Genomic DNA, 14,195 nt, shown 5'->3' with positions numbered 1-14,195 from the left:
TATATAGGTTATTCTTCTGTTGACAGAGCAAATCACACGGCTTATTAGCAGCAATCGTCTGTTTTATTATTGGTCTTCGCACATATTTCTGATAACGGACATGTTTGCCACATATCACACACATCTTGTTTAGTTGAACCGTTTTCATTGTGTTGCGCAATAAAGGCTGCAAAGAGGGATCTACAGCAGCAAGGACCAGCTTCCTACCGATAGCTCATCTAACAGAACTCCCAAGTTAATTGTGCTGAGGCTGGAGTAGTCATGAGATGGGTGACGGGATGGGACGTAGATTCGATATTAACTAGTTGGGTGGGTAACTGCAAAGGTTTATTATAAACCTTTGTAGTGACCCATCCATCTAGTTAATATCGAGGTCTTTGTTTTGTAATTTTTTGACATTTTTTATTTTTTGAACACATGTTGATTGGCTTGAAAAAGGTCTATCTCATTACTTTTTGATAATTTTTGTTTTCTGAACACACAAATTAACCTCCGTGTACTTGTTCTCAAATTAACCTTCAGGCATGTTTGCCGTGTATCATACACATCTTGTTAAGTTGAATCGTTGATGTTCTCTTCCCTAATCCATCGAGTGAACCATATGCCGTGTATTGCACACACCTTCATCTGGCTGCCCGTTTCTGTTGTTCTGCCTCATCACAAACAGTTCATCCGAGTGAACCATATGCTCTACATCGCATACGCCTTCATCTGGCAGCCCGTTTCTTTTGTTCACCCTTATTGCAAATAGTTAATTGAACTGAACAGTATGCCCTGAATCGCACACGCAAAAAAATCTGAACCATGTTTGATGCATCCGTCATCGCAAATGTTTTGCACCTTTTTTTACGGTTCTTTTACACCATCATCTGTGATTAATGCATCACACACAGTTTCGTGAAAGGGTCTCTGATCGTAGTGTCGTGTTAGCAGCATCCTACAATAGTGCTATTATCCATTATGTTCTGAGATTGATGTTGCTATGACTTTGCCATGCTTAATGCTTGTCACTTCGGGCCCGGGTGCCATGATTTAAGATCTGAACCGTTTATGTCATCATCACTATATCTATGTTCTAGATCCTATGCTTGACACTTCCCGGTGATGACCGTAGTTTGAGGAGTTCATGCACCGTGTGTTAATGCTTTGTTCTAGTTCTCTATTAAAAGGAGGCCTTAATATCCCTTAGTTTCCAATAGGACCCCGCTACCACGGGAGGGTAGGGCAAAAGATGTCATGCAAGTTCTTTCCATAAGCACGTATGACTATTTACGAAATACATGCCTACATTATATTTATGAACTGGAGCTAGTGCCACATCACCCTAGGTTATGACTGTTATATGATGAATATCATCCAACAAATCACCGATCCAATGCCTACAATTTTCGTACATATTGATCTTGCTAAGTTACTATTGTTGCTGTTACTATCGTTACTGCTACAAAAGTATTACCATCACTGTTACCATTATTGTTGCTGCTACCATTACTATCAAAGCTATCATATTACTATGCTACTGATCACTTTTTTACAGATAGTTAATCTCCAGGTTTGGTAGAAGATGGCTATTTATAGCCGCAACAATCCCAAAGGGGAAATGACCAATAAGGGCATGAATCCCAGCCAATGGCCAACTGACACGTTTCCAATGGTCGGGTTTCAGACACACCCGACAACTTTACTTGAGGGGCAAGTAAAAGCGTCTCCTCTGCTAGAGCATTTTTCTCGTAGCCTAGAAGAACATTGTCTCTGGCTGGCGAGTAACTATCTTAGCGCACGAAGAGATTTCTCTCGACTCACATGGGATTGATTTCAGTTAGCATCACAACACAGAAAAGTCTCAGAATATTTGTACCCCTCTTAATAGTATGGTGGTCCTATGACTCAAAAGAATAAATTCAACAACGTAAAAAATGTCATGTCTTCATTCTTCTCTACTGCAGCCATATTCTCTCGGACGCCTTGTGTACAAATTGCTTCACGTCAGCAACATTTTTAGGGGCTGTATTCGACACACATTCTTCTCAATAGCAAACTCCCCGAAGCCCAGTAAACATCTCTACAATGCATATAACACTCTCGAAAATTTATAACAAACTTCTTTGAAGATTATAACAATCTTCTCGTAACTCCAGTGACAATTTCTCTGTGTGGACTAGCAAATAAATCAATACCTCACCATTTCTGACAACTATCTCCAAAACACAAGGGGGGCATAGGACTGCACCAATAATCCCCCCTTTTGGACGATTGTTTACAAAACAAATATTCAATGAAGAGTGGGTAGATATGTGACCGGTAGCGTGCGGAAAGTAAATTCGGTAAGTAATCTCGAACATAAAATAGGCTTCCCCTAAATGTATGTAGCATCTGTAAGATTAGTGAATTTATAACCTGCATATTTAGAATAAAACATCAGAGATATATTTTATAGCTCCGAGGAAAATGGATTGCATTGAGAGAATAATGTTAAAGAGAAACAAATCAATGCATCCATAGTGAACTATGATAAAATTTCCTCATGCAAAACAAATTCTTCGAGAGATAATATGGCAGGGGGGTTATTAATGTTAGAACATATATATTCACAAGCAATTCAAAGTGAACTATAATAGTAATTCCACCTGCAAAATGGATTCTCAAGAGATAATGTGGCAGGTGGTTATTAACTAACATCGAACAAAGTTTCATGAGAGTTTTGTAGCATGATAAATAACCAGATGAGAAACAAGAAGTGTTTGTAAACTCAACAAAGAACCAAATCAAAGACCCAACCCTGGCTAATGATTCCCGCACATGTAACTCTCGATGTCATCTCCCCCTATTTGCTAACACATGGCAAGAAGGAACAAGAGAACACGAGGGGAATTTACATGCCCGAAGAACTAGATGAACCATAAATGCTCGATGAATAATCATCATCCTGGTTACAAGTTGAAGTTACTCTTGACGGAGAATTTCTAGCAGCAGCTGCATCTCCATCAACACGTTCTCTGGGGATGGTAGGATCTGTTGGTCCTGCAGGGTGATCTTCTTCATCATTTTCTTTTGCTTCATGATGGAATTCCGGGGAAGTTTCCTTAGATTCATCAAGAATATCATCTTCTTCAACAGACAACAAATCAGTTGACGTGGACTTGGCCAGGAGAGGAGTATCTCTATACTTGCGATCCATCTCAAAAGCATCAATGTAGTTGTAATTCTTTAAAATACCAGCTGTTGTGAGTCGATCCTTAGTGAAAAACTTTTGAAGAAGAAACCATGATCGCCGCTTATCCTCCTTTAGAACAAGGAGTGTCTGTCGAGTAGTGTTTGCAACATGGTTTAGCTCAGCAGCCACATGACCTTTTTTTACTTTCGGTCCAGATGCACATGTTTATCAAGAGTTTTCTAAGTGTGAACACAAATTTCATACAACAAAGGATTTTCTTCCCTTGGAATTCTCATTGTTTTCCTGTTTATCAGCTCTGGTTTAGCAACCTTTTTCTTACCAGGCTCAGCGACAAATTTTCCCTTGTCGTCATCCTTCATCACTTGAACAATATTATGACCTGGTGGTATGAAGTATTTTGTACCATCACGACAAATATACCTCTTGCCTTGAGCCATATTTATCAGCATTTGTATCCATGGTGCATAGAATTTCGGGGAACGAGGATATTCAGCCGAACCGACCAGATTGCGAAGGAAAATACTTCAATGCCAAATGTTTCTCTACAGGAAATTGCATCCAGACTATTCCTGAGGACTCCTTCAATCTATCATGGGCGAGCTGTGGGCACGAGAGTATTGCATAAGATATGAAAGGATGTTGCATTGTCAACTGCCAAATCTTTTAGATCTGAGTTGTTTAAGACGGTGTCTCCAACATTAGGACCCATCAGCACATGCAGTTGTTCATCAAACACATGACAACAATGCATTCTTCTTTCTCATCCTTCATCATCGAATCAAGGGAAATTGAGTTTCTCCAGCATCTCTTTAGCAGAGCAAACAATCTATTTGTTTCAAAGATCCATTCAAACACCCAAGTGCTACAGTCATTTGTGTTTCCCGAAACATACATATTGGCATAAAATTGAAGAATTGGTTCCTTATTCCACACATGGTTTAAATCCAGGAATCTCCTCAAACGAAGCTCCTTTATCTGGTTTAGGACAAAACCAAAGCAAGGTAATTGCTACTTTATCCCGTCACGAACGTTTAGATCGACCGTTTTCTTAGATGTAGGCTCGACCTAGTGCAATTTACACTACGGGAAGGATGGGAGCTAAGCTTGAGGCAGCCTACCAAACAACATGCAAAATATGACCCAAATCCTGTATACTCTTAAACAGGCTCCATGTACCCAAACACATCCTAAGCATGCGTAGAGTTGTATCAGTGGTCGATGAAACTTGAGGGAATATTGATTCTACCTTTAACTCCTCATTGAGTTCGACACTCTTATTTATCGAAAAGCCTACAACTGACCCCCTGTTATTAGAGGTGTCGAAATCCTAAATGGCGGTGATCCGGACTCCCACAAAGCCTCAGTGTGTCTCCGATTTGCGGAAAAACGGACGTGCATACCACTAGGTTATTGCGTTGGATAGTAGAACAAGTCGGGATGGATGCGGATGGTTTGAGGGTTAGCATTGGAGATGCCCTAACATTTTTCTCATGCAAACACTTGTTACGTAATCTATACCTACTATTAAAAGGAGGTGATATTCTTGGTTTCTTCCTGTTTCGTTTGGTCCCGCTTCAATTAATTTCACGTACGCTATTTGGTTTCGTTGCTTGCCACCCGTTTTGACCCAACGGAGAAAGCTCACCTGACGGTGCACTGAGGCCCAGGTCCGGAGAGCTGGCAAAAAATAAAATTGCCGATGGGAGGGTTCGATCTCATAAACTACGAACCGACCACACAGAGTTTGTCCAACTGACCTAGATAGAGATATGAGAGGATTTTTTTTCTTCCGTTGCAACGCACGAGCCTTTTTACTAGTGTAAATCATAAGGACTGAATTAATATTCTACACGAGATTGTATATCCAATTCGGTGTCGTATAGTTAAACCCATTCCCGGAACCATTCCAATTCTAGGCTTGGGCGGGCAAGGGCAAAGCCGGCCAACAGGCACGAACTGCGCCGGCGTTATCCTCCCCTCCCACTTCTCACTGTCCACTCCAAGCAGCTAGTGGCCGTCTCCTCTTCCCCGCTTCCCCATGGCCACCTCCCACTTCCTCGCCGCCGCCGCCGCCACATCTTCCTCCTCCGCCGCCTTCCGCCCCCCTCTCCGCTTCCTCTCCCTGCCGCCTCCTTCTCTAACCCTCAGCCGTATACCCTCTTCCTCTCTGGCCTATTACTTTACTGTGTACGTATGTGTGCTGCCGCGTGTTGTCCTGATGCACGTGAGTTCCGTTCGCAGGGCGGCGGCCGTTCCCGGTGGTCCGCGCGGCCGACGCCGACGCTAAAGAAAGTGGGCGCCCGTTCCTTATGAAGTTCAGCTTGTTCTGCGATTGATTCATGGGGCGTTTCGGCTGAAGTTCTAACGTGTGATTTGTTTTGTTGTGTTGGGCACGGTAGCAACGAAGCCGAAGGTCCCGGAGAAGGCGCCGGCGGCGGGGTCCAGCTTCAACCAGCTGCTCGGAATCAAGGGCGCCAAGCAAGAAGACGTGAGTCATTAATCTGCTCCCATGAACTGGTTTCTCATCGCAATATATTTATGAATCCAAATCGGAGTCGTTTGTTAGTTAGCTGGTTGGTCAGGCATGCGTTGAATTCGGGATTCAGCATGCAGCCAATGTCGGACTGTATGTAGCAGATGTGAAGTGTCTGGCTGTGGATGCTGAAATTTATGAATTTCACCTTTTTGTGGAGTATAGGTTTTATGGAGTTGCGGCTTATGGTGTCATGCGAGCATGGCTTGTGTATACTAGCTTTGTGCTTAGACTAATCACTATCTAGCTAATTTTGTGTAGGCACTAGAAATGATAATTTGCTCATTAACCCCCTCTTTATCATGCTGCATATACAGAACATATGGAAGATCCGTCTTCAACTTACTAAGCCGGTGACATGGCCTCCGCTTGTCTGGGGTGTGCTTTGTGGAGCAGCTGCCTCTGGTATGCTTTATCGACTATTATGGTTTCTATCTGTACATGAATAGTTTATACTTAAGTGGAGTTGGAGTTGGACAGCTATATTTTTCCATATGCGATGCACCATTGTTACATTGTGCCACATTCTTTACATTTGCTAGTCATCTGTAACCTGGCGATTTAAGTTGTGCTGGCTTGCAAATGCTGTCGATATGCTCTGTGGGCCTACAGTATCTTCCTCACTATCCTTGGTCCCATATATTTATTTTGGAGTGGACCAAAGAATTCAATATTGATTGACTACACAGGAAACTTCACCCAGTTTCTGCAACAAAACAACACATGGCAACTCAACAATACTATTCTCCCCTCTTGTCAGACGTCTAGAACTTCTAGGGTTTAGGATGAAAATACAATGCCATTATGGCTTCTGTGCTAATGAATGCTGTTCCTCTTGGTGTACAATGCAACTGTTATGCTTATTTGAACTTCTCATGCTGTAGGAAATTTCCACTGGACAGTTGAAGATGTTGCAAAATCTATTGTTTGCATGTTAATGTCTGGTCCTTGTCTTACAGGATACACGCAGGTTTACTTCAGATTCATCGTGTTTGCTCTATTCATATTTTGTAACCTCACATATGTTTCATGGAAAACTATTTGTACTAAAGAATATGTCAGCTTCAAAAATTATTGCTTGTAGACAATTAATGACTGGTATGACCGAGACATCGATGCTATTAATGAGCCTTATCGTCCTATTCCTTCAGGAGCTATATCAGAAAATGAGGTATGACCGTCTCCGGGAGTGAGATTTACTCCATGGCAACTGCTAATTAGAATTTTGTTTAGTTTCATGACTTTAATAAACTGTTGACCACTTTGCAGGTTTATTTGTCACCACATTTTATTTTAGCAATGAAAAATATTTAATTCCCGGAAACACTCATTCATATATCTGTCATTGTATCATCGATTACTGGACATGTGTATGCATGCTTTGTTTGAAACAATATTGCCTCTAATGCAATCCAGTTGAATTGTAATCAGGTTTTTGTTTGCTTGCCGTAAGTCTAAGTAATGCTAGTTCGATTAGGATTAAGTTAGTTCTAATTAGGACAGTTTTTTTACGGGCATGTGTTGGAGTTGGTTTCTGATTTTCCATGCCTTGGTGCTAGTTGAGTCGGATATGAGTATAGGTCTACTTGCTGGTCAGGACTCAGTAGTAATTCGAGTCCGAATTGTGCTAGCTGCTAAGTGTCCTAAGTTGAGTAGGTCTAGCTTTAGCTAGCTTTGGTCTCATATATACGTGCACAAGGGCTGTGAGATTGTATGCTGGATTGGGGAATAAATAAAAAGAAGAGAGGCACAATACGTGCCGGACGAAGAGATTTTCGTGCACATGTGTTGGTGATTTTTATGTGATCGATCCTTGGGCAATATGCCAATATCTAATATGCCTCCGTAAGTAGATTCTACATGCATAAAACGAACTTGTTGATTCCTTATCTGTTGAGCAATTTTTTTTAAGATAATGGATGCTTTTGTTATCCCCGGACGCTGCATCATAGATGCATTGCAGCGTTTATCTGAACTATGAAAATATTATCTTTTGAGCAATGTGCCATATTGTTTCTCCTTTCTTTTTCATAAAACAACCACTATAGAATATCCTAGTATTTCCTTTCCAAAGTTTATGTTAGAGAATGCACGTATGACTTCTATAACTGTTAAGCAGACATCTCAAATATATTGCTGTCACAACCACATGCTTACAAGATGTTTAGTTTTCTGTGTCTATATGTCCTTTTTCTGATTCGATTTCACATGTACTTCTTTTGATTTTCTTTCAATAAATATTGTAAGCATATTTATGTTATAAGTTGACCCGTTTCATCTGCCCTATTATCCAGTGATGGTGCATGAATAAAAGACATCAATTCTTAGGATGCTACACCATTTGTAGAATGCTACACACAGACTTTGCCTTTATGTTTTTAGGTCATTATCAACAATAGACAGTGCATTTTTCGTGCCATAAGTCCAATATCTGATCTACCAATATCTCAATTTAAATATACAGATGGATTTATTTTTGAGCAAGATACTGTGTAATAACATTCTAAATGAAGAAGATGGCTGCGTGCATCAATCCATCCTGAAGCTGGGGGCGCTCCGTCATTTTTTGTTTTTTGGTTCAAAACATCAAAACTACATAACTTGCATGTCCCTATAATTGCTTCCATGTGGGTTCTGTTCTCATTAGAGTCTGTGTTGTTGAAGTGTATATGTGGATTGCCTAGCCCTTTCTATTAGTTCGGACTTTTGGTTGCGTTGGCTAGTGCATGAAGCTTAACATGTGTTTCACTTATATTATAGCTTGAATATTATAGACATTATCTAGATGGCGAGTTGATTAATGTGATACTTTGCTTGAAGTTGTTGTGCTTTACTGTTTGAAACCCCATTTTCGGATTTGTTTTCTTATGGGATGATGAAGAGTATGTATTGCTACAGTCTTCTGTAGAATGTTTCAAACAAAATTGGCTTCTTAATAATGACGAACTTCCGATCGTCCGATCTTATTCTAAAGGCTGATGTCAAATGTCCAGTGAGAATTGACATGTCTTACTAATGATGTTGATTTGATCCAGGTAATTACTCAGATCTGGGTATTATTGTTAGCAGGTCTTGGGTTGGGTGCTTTGTTAGACGTATGGGTAAGTCACAAGTCACAACAAGACTTACTTTAGTATACTAAGAGGTAGAAGATACGTTCTTTCTTTGCTTATTCTCTAGTTTCATTTCAGGCAGGGCATGATTTTCCTATTATTTTCTACCTTGCTCTGGGTGGTTCCTTGCTTTCTTACATATATTCAGCACCGCCCCTCAAGGTACTTGAGTACTTGTGTTCTATGCACTCTGCATCTTGTTTTTAGCATAGTACACTGTGTGTTGTGAACTCTTTGATGAAAAATGTCTGTCTTATTATTCCTCATTTCAGCTCAAGCAGAATGGATGGATAGGAAACTTTGCTCTTGGTGCGAGTTACATTGGCTTGCCCTGGTAGGATCAAAGCTGTGAATCTTTTTTTTCATGTTGAATAAGAGGATAATGTTATGTTGGATGTCACCTATACTATATGCAAGAAGATGCATCTTTTTTTCCCGCTCATTTGTCATTTTCAATGTAACGGACAAATTAGTTTGGATTTTATCAGACTACAATACCAAGTAGAAGGGATTGTATTTTCGTTAGTGGTAACATATTGCATTCAGTCCCATCACAACTGTCACTTTCCTCTTCTCAAGAAAAAATAACTCACTTTCCAAGCATCAGAACCCTAGCCCATGACTGAGGAATTGCAAGTCCGTAACCAGTTCGCACTTGGTAGTTTGGTGATTGATTGCGGAAGTTATTTAATCACATTTATCAATACCACGCCGTTTGGGCAGGAGCCAATTTACTTGGCTCCAACACAGACGCCACTTCCACTTCCCATCAGAAGTTCAGGTGTGGCCTGAAGCTCAGTGCCGAGCTGTCGGGTGGGAATTAGTGAATTCTGTTGGGACTTAATTAGTTTGTGTTAAAATGTATAAAATACCTTGAGGAATAATAGGGAAGGTAATTCCATATTAGGATTCAAGGACCAGAGTTACTCTACTAAGGTACCGTAAAATCCTTATATCTTTTGTGCAGGTGGGCTGGCCAGGCGTTATTTGGAACTCTTACTCCTGACATTGTTGTCCTAACTACTTTGTACTCCATAGCTGGGGTATTTATATTTCATGATCTGTTTGCTTGTTTGCAATCCTGTATACCATCATGATCACTGACTGTTTTTCCTGGCTTTGCAGCTGGGGATCGCTATCGTAAATGATTTTAAGAGTATTGAGGGGGATAGAACTCTGGGACTTCAGGTTATTATTCTTTTTGTCTGTATTGTAGGTTTATTGTCAAAGCATATCTGTTTATCATTTTACCGTTTTTGTAGTCACTCCCTGTTGCCTTCGGTATGGAAACTGCAAAATGGATATGTGTTGGAGCAATCGACATCACTCAATTATCTGTTGCAGGTAAAGATACAAAATTTTCATTTCTTTCTTCCTTCAAGGCTTACTACTAAGCCATTTGCTTAACATATAATTGAGTGACCACGTAGAACGCATGGTTTGCAACCCAAACTTGACAAAAAAACATACTCCCTCCGTTCCTAAATATAAGTCTTTTTAGAGATTTCAACAAGGGCTACATATGTAGCAAAATGAGTGAATCTACACTCTAAAATATGTCTATATACATCTGTATGTTGTAGTTCATTTGAAACCACTAAAAAGACTTATATTTAGGAACGGAGGGAGTATAATAGAGTAGTTCATGGATTTATGCGAGTACCTACCATACCATAATGTCATGGGCCAGCTGTGAAAATAGATCATACTTTTTGTCGAAAAGCGAATAGATCATACTACAACTTTTCAACCTAATGATGGAAGCTTTCATGGATCCTTGGAAGGCAGTTGGTGTTAGTTATAACGACAGAAGATGTGTTTGGTGAAGAAAAGAAATGTTCAGCATTACCAGAAAGTTTTAGATGCCGGCAAACTACACCCAAAGCTTACGTTCTGCAAAAACAGAAAATAGTCCATACTGATATGTACGACAATCTGCCGGTATAAATTAGGGACACAGGAAACTTATGTTCATTCGCTATCTATTATTTATCTATCTATCTATCCTGAATTTATGTTGGGAACTTGCCCTAATCTTGTAACTCTATTTTCAGCGTACCTCCTGAGCACGGGTAAGCTGTATTATGCCCTGGCACTAGTTGGACTGACAATTCCCCAGGTGATCTTACAGGTGAGCTGACCAATCTTTTTGGACCTTGGATATAATTATTTCTCGTTTTGTATTTAAAATGTTCCCACTCCCCCAGAATTTCCTATTCACGATCAAATGAAATAAGTGAAAATCATTTAGATGACTTATATTATACACAATTGCTCTATCTGCAAGGCTTGTCAGACTGTCCTTTAGCTCCTATATTACTCCCTCCGTTCACAAATATAAGATGTTCTAACTTTTTTCTGAATCGGATGTATGTAGACATGTTAGTGTGTTTGTTCACTCATTTCAGACCGTATGTAGTCCATATCGAAATATCCAAAACATGTTATATTCGTGAACGGAGAGAGTAATAAACATGAAAAGAAAACACTGACTGTTGCCACGTACGTTTTGTACATTCTAATCCTTGATTTCATGGAGCAGTTCCAGTACTTCCTGAAGGACCCCGTGAAGTACGACGTCAAATACCAGGTGCGGTCGCTGTCTCTCCCATGCATTTCTCTTTCTTTCTCTCCAATCAGCATCCACGGCCTCTCCCAAAACTGCGAGCATCCGGTATCTGATCGGCAAAAGCGGCCGCCATCTTATCGTGCCCAATGCAGGCGAGTGCGCAACCGTTCTTCGTCTTCGGCCTGCTGGTTACTGCCCTGGCGACCAGCCACTGACGGACGGACGGACCTCAAATCAAGCTGGATGCTTTGGATGAGGGGGCATTTTGTACAACACAGATAGTGGAATAAATCTGCAGCAACGACATCAAGAAGGCCTCCCTGAATGCTGAAGATGGAAACGTTAGGCGGTGGCTCTTCCTTCTGCCGCCGTGCCTGTAGTGCGCGTAGACCGTAGGTGCACAGTGTCAGGTGTTTGTGATGCTATCAGTTGGCTGTACAACGTAATTTTGGATGGTACGATACGTTATTATGGTTAATGATCAGATTGTTTCTCCTATTACGGTTTATGATTCAGATTGTTTCTCCTGGAAAGTGCATTTCGATAAAGCCTCTCCTTCCGTTCCAGAGGAGCATCATTCATGAGAAAATTGAAAAAAAATGGCTGCATAATATACGGCCGTCTTGTGCTGGAAAACAGGGCTGCATATCTTGTAATTGCAGCAATATGCCCGTTATGAATGTCTACGCCTAGGCGTTCAAGTGCCGTCCTCATCCGCTGCAACTGCTAGAACACTACCTCCTGCATGCCCACACCCCATCTTCAGTATGCATTTCCTTCAAGCTGAAGGCCTGCTGATAAAACTTTAGCTGAAGGCCTGCTGATAAAACTTTTAAGGAATATACCAGTATATGAAGCTTGTGGCATCTCAAACCGACTCTCTTGCGGCCAGAGCTCGTGCGTTTCATCTGTTTTGGTAATTCATTTTTCTTGTTCATCAGATGTACAGTTAGCCCTGTAGAAGGAACTGGTGGCATTGGCTAGTAATGCGGCACGTCGAGTTCTCGTTTAAATGAGCGGGTTGGAAGTTACAATCAACAAATGGGAACACTTTGTATCCCGCATAAATAATAATAATAATAAAATAATAGAAGGAAAAGAAGTTTTTCTGGAGGAGCCTAGCATTTAGTGGGCTGGATATTTACCTTATCAACTAGCAAATCCACAAGGGTTCTTAGCAAAGAAGAAATAGCGAACTACCAAGCTTCAGATTTCAGCAACGACGACTTACATTACTGGAAATACAAGGATACAGCGGAAGCTGGTTTGGGAAGAGAGGCCGGACAAGCCACCGGAGCCACAACCACACTCCCGACCGACACGGACACATGACTACTGACCATCAGTACCTACGGACTAGCAGCGACTACCAAGCACACATGACCATACTAGTACGTATGGTCTCCTACATGCGTGCACACGTCAGGATTCCTGACCTACATTATTCATCCGGCAAGGTAAACCAACTAACTAAGCAGTCGTCTTGCTTGCTAAGCTACGCGCCGAGTGAACATCTAGGACTTGGTCTTGAACTTGGACTCGTCGATGTCGATGCCCTCCCTGGCCGCGCGCTCGCCGCCGGACTCGTCGTTGGTGCTCAGCCCGCCCTTGCGCCCCATCTCGCTGTATCCTTCCTCCCCCATCTGCTCCTTGCGCGTCTGCCCGCCGCGGCTGCGCCCTGCCAACACCGTAGACATGACATGAGCAGCTGAAGCCGCCATCACGATCACCAACATATAAGGTCGACGTGCGTTGTTATGTTACGTACCTTCGGCGAGGTTCTCCTGCGCCTGCAGGTTGGTGCCGCCGGTGCCGCCGGGGACGACGGTCTCGCCCTCGCGGGCCTTGCGGTCCAGCTGCGACCTCTCCTGCTGACCGGAGGCCATCGTTCGCTTTCTTTCTGCCTCGCTACTTCAACCTCAACTGGAAGGGAACGTGTGTGCTCTACTGCTCCAGCTTGTGCGGTGCTTGTGGTTGCTTGTTTGATGGTGGTGATGGAGGAGGTAGCGACGTCGCCATTTTATAGCCTGCGAGGAGGCGCGTCGCGGGTGCAGGAGACGGCGCGTGTGCGACGACGCGGACGCAAGCCTCTCCTCTCACTGTCCCTGACGCATTGACACGCGTTGGGCAAGGCACCGGACGGGTGACACGTCCGAGCGTGCTTATCCGAGGCAGCCACCGGAATGAGCTAGAGGGCAAAAAACATAAATTTGACCTCAGCGCGAAACTATTTTACAAACTAAATTATGTTTGAAAGTATTTCATCCAACTGACCTCTAATGTGCAGCGCCCAACTGCAAGGCGCTACACTCTTACCGTGCAGCGCCTAACACACAGGCGCCACACTGTGCAGCGCCTAACTGTAAGGAGCTGTACTACACTGTGCAACGCCTAACTGTAAGGAGTTGCACAGTAAAGTGCAGCGCTTTATTGTTGGGAGCTGCACAAAAGGGTCAGCGGTGTGAAATATTTTCAAAAATAGTTTAGTTTGTGAAATACTTTCGCTTTGAGGTCAAATTTGTCAATTCTGCCGAGCTAGAGAGCTGTAGGAGCCTACGTACAACACCTGCGTTGTCTTGGCACTGTCGTCCTGTCGGCGCGTAGATCGTAGTACTACCGTACTTGTCACTCCCGTACGTGCGTTCGTCGTCGTCCGGTCGTAGGAACCAGGCATGGATCGAGCGTTCTATTGCTATTTTTTTTTCAAACAAAAAGGAGGTTAAACTCTTGACCTCTGCATCATGGTAATGCACATAGTTATTCTTATTAGTTATTCATCAGAGTTAGAGAAAGATAAATACTGCT

General features: G+C 42.2%; 2 protein-coding genes across 2 annotated transcripts; one reads left to right on the top strand and one right to left on the bottom strand.

Annotated features, from left to right (window-relative positions):
* The first annotated feature begins 5,119 nt into the window (after positions 1-5,119).
* LOC119340167 (chlorophyll synthase, chloroplastic-like) lies at positions 5,120-11,917 on the top strand. The gene is made up of 15 exons (XM_037612072.1): positions 5,120-5,325; positions 5,417-5,467; positions 5,575-5,663; positions 6,026-6,113; positions 6,593-6,678; positions 6,793-6,879; positions 8,744-8,809; positions 8,900-8,983; positions 9,094-9,155; positions 9,789-9,864; positions 9,947-10,009; positions 10,084-10,165; positions 10,876-10,952; positions 11,364-11,411; positions 11,543-11,917. Exons 1-15 carry the CDS (start codon positions 5,214-5,216, stop codon positions 11,603-11,605), a joined length of 1,134 nt encoding a protein of 377 aa, XP_037467969.1. The 5' UTR covers positions 5,120-5,213; the 3' UTR covers positions 11,606-11,917.
* A 699-nt stretch (positions 11,918-12,616) lies between these two features.
* On the bottom strand, positions 12,617-13,362 carry LOC119306527 (em protein H2-like). Its single transcript, XM_037582721.1, has 2 exons — positions 13,159-13,362; positions 12,617-13,068 (listed from the first exon to the last, which is right to left on the bottom strand). The coding sequence occupies exons 1-2, from the start codon at positions 13,274-13,276 to the stop codon at positions 12,905-12,907; spliced, it is 282 nt and encodes a 93-aa protein (XP_037438618.1). The 5' UTR covers positions 13,277-13,362; the 3' UTR covers positions 12,617-12,904.
* Positions 13,363-14,195: the final 833 nt, after the last annotated feature.

The sequence above is a fragment of the Triticum dicoccoides genome, chromosome 1B (assembly GCF_002162155.2).
Source record: "Triticum dicoccoides isolate Atlit2015 ecotype Zavitan chromosome 1B, WEW_v2.0, whole genome shotgun sequence".
Lineage (NCBI taxonomy): Eukaryota > Viridiplantae > Streptophyta > Magnoliopsida > Poales > Poaceae > Triticum > Triticum dicoccoides.
This window is presented reverse-complemented; position numbering and strand designations above follow the sequence as displayed.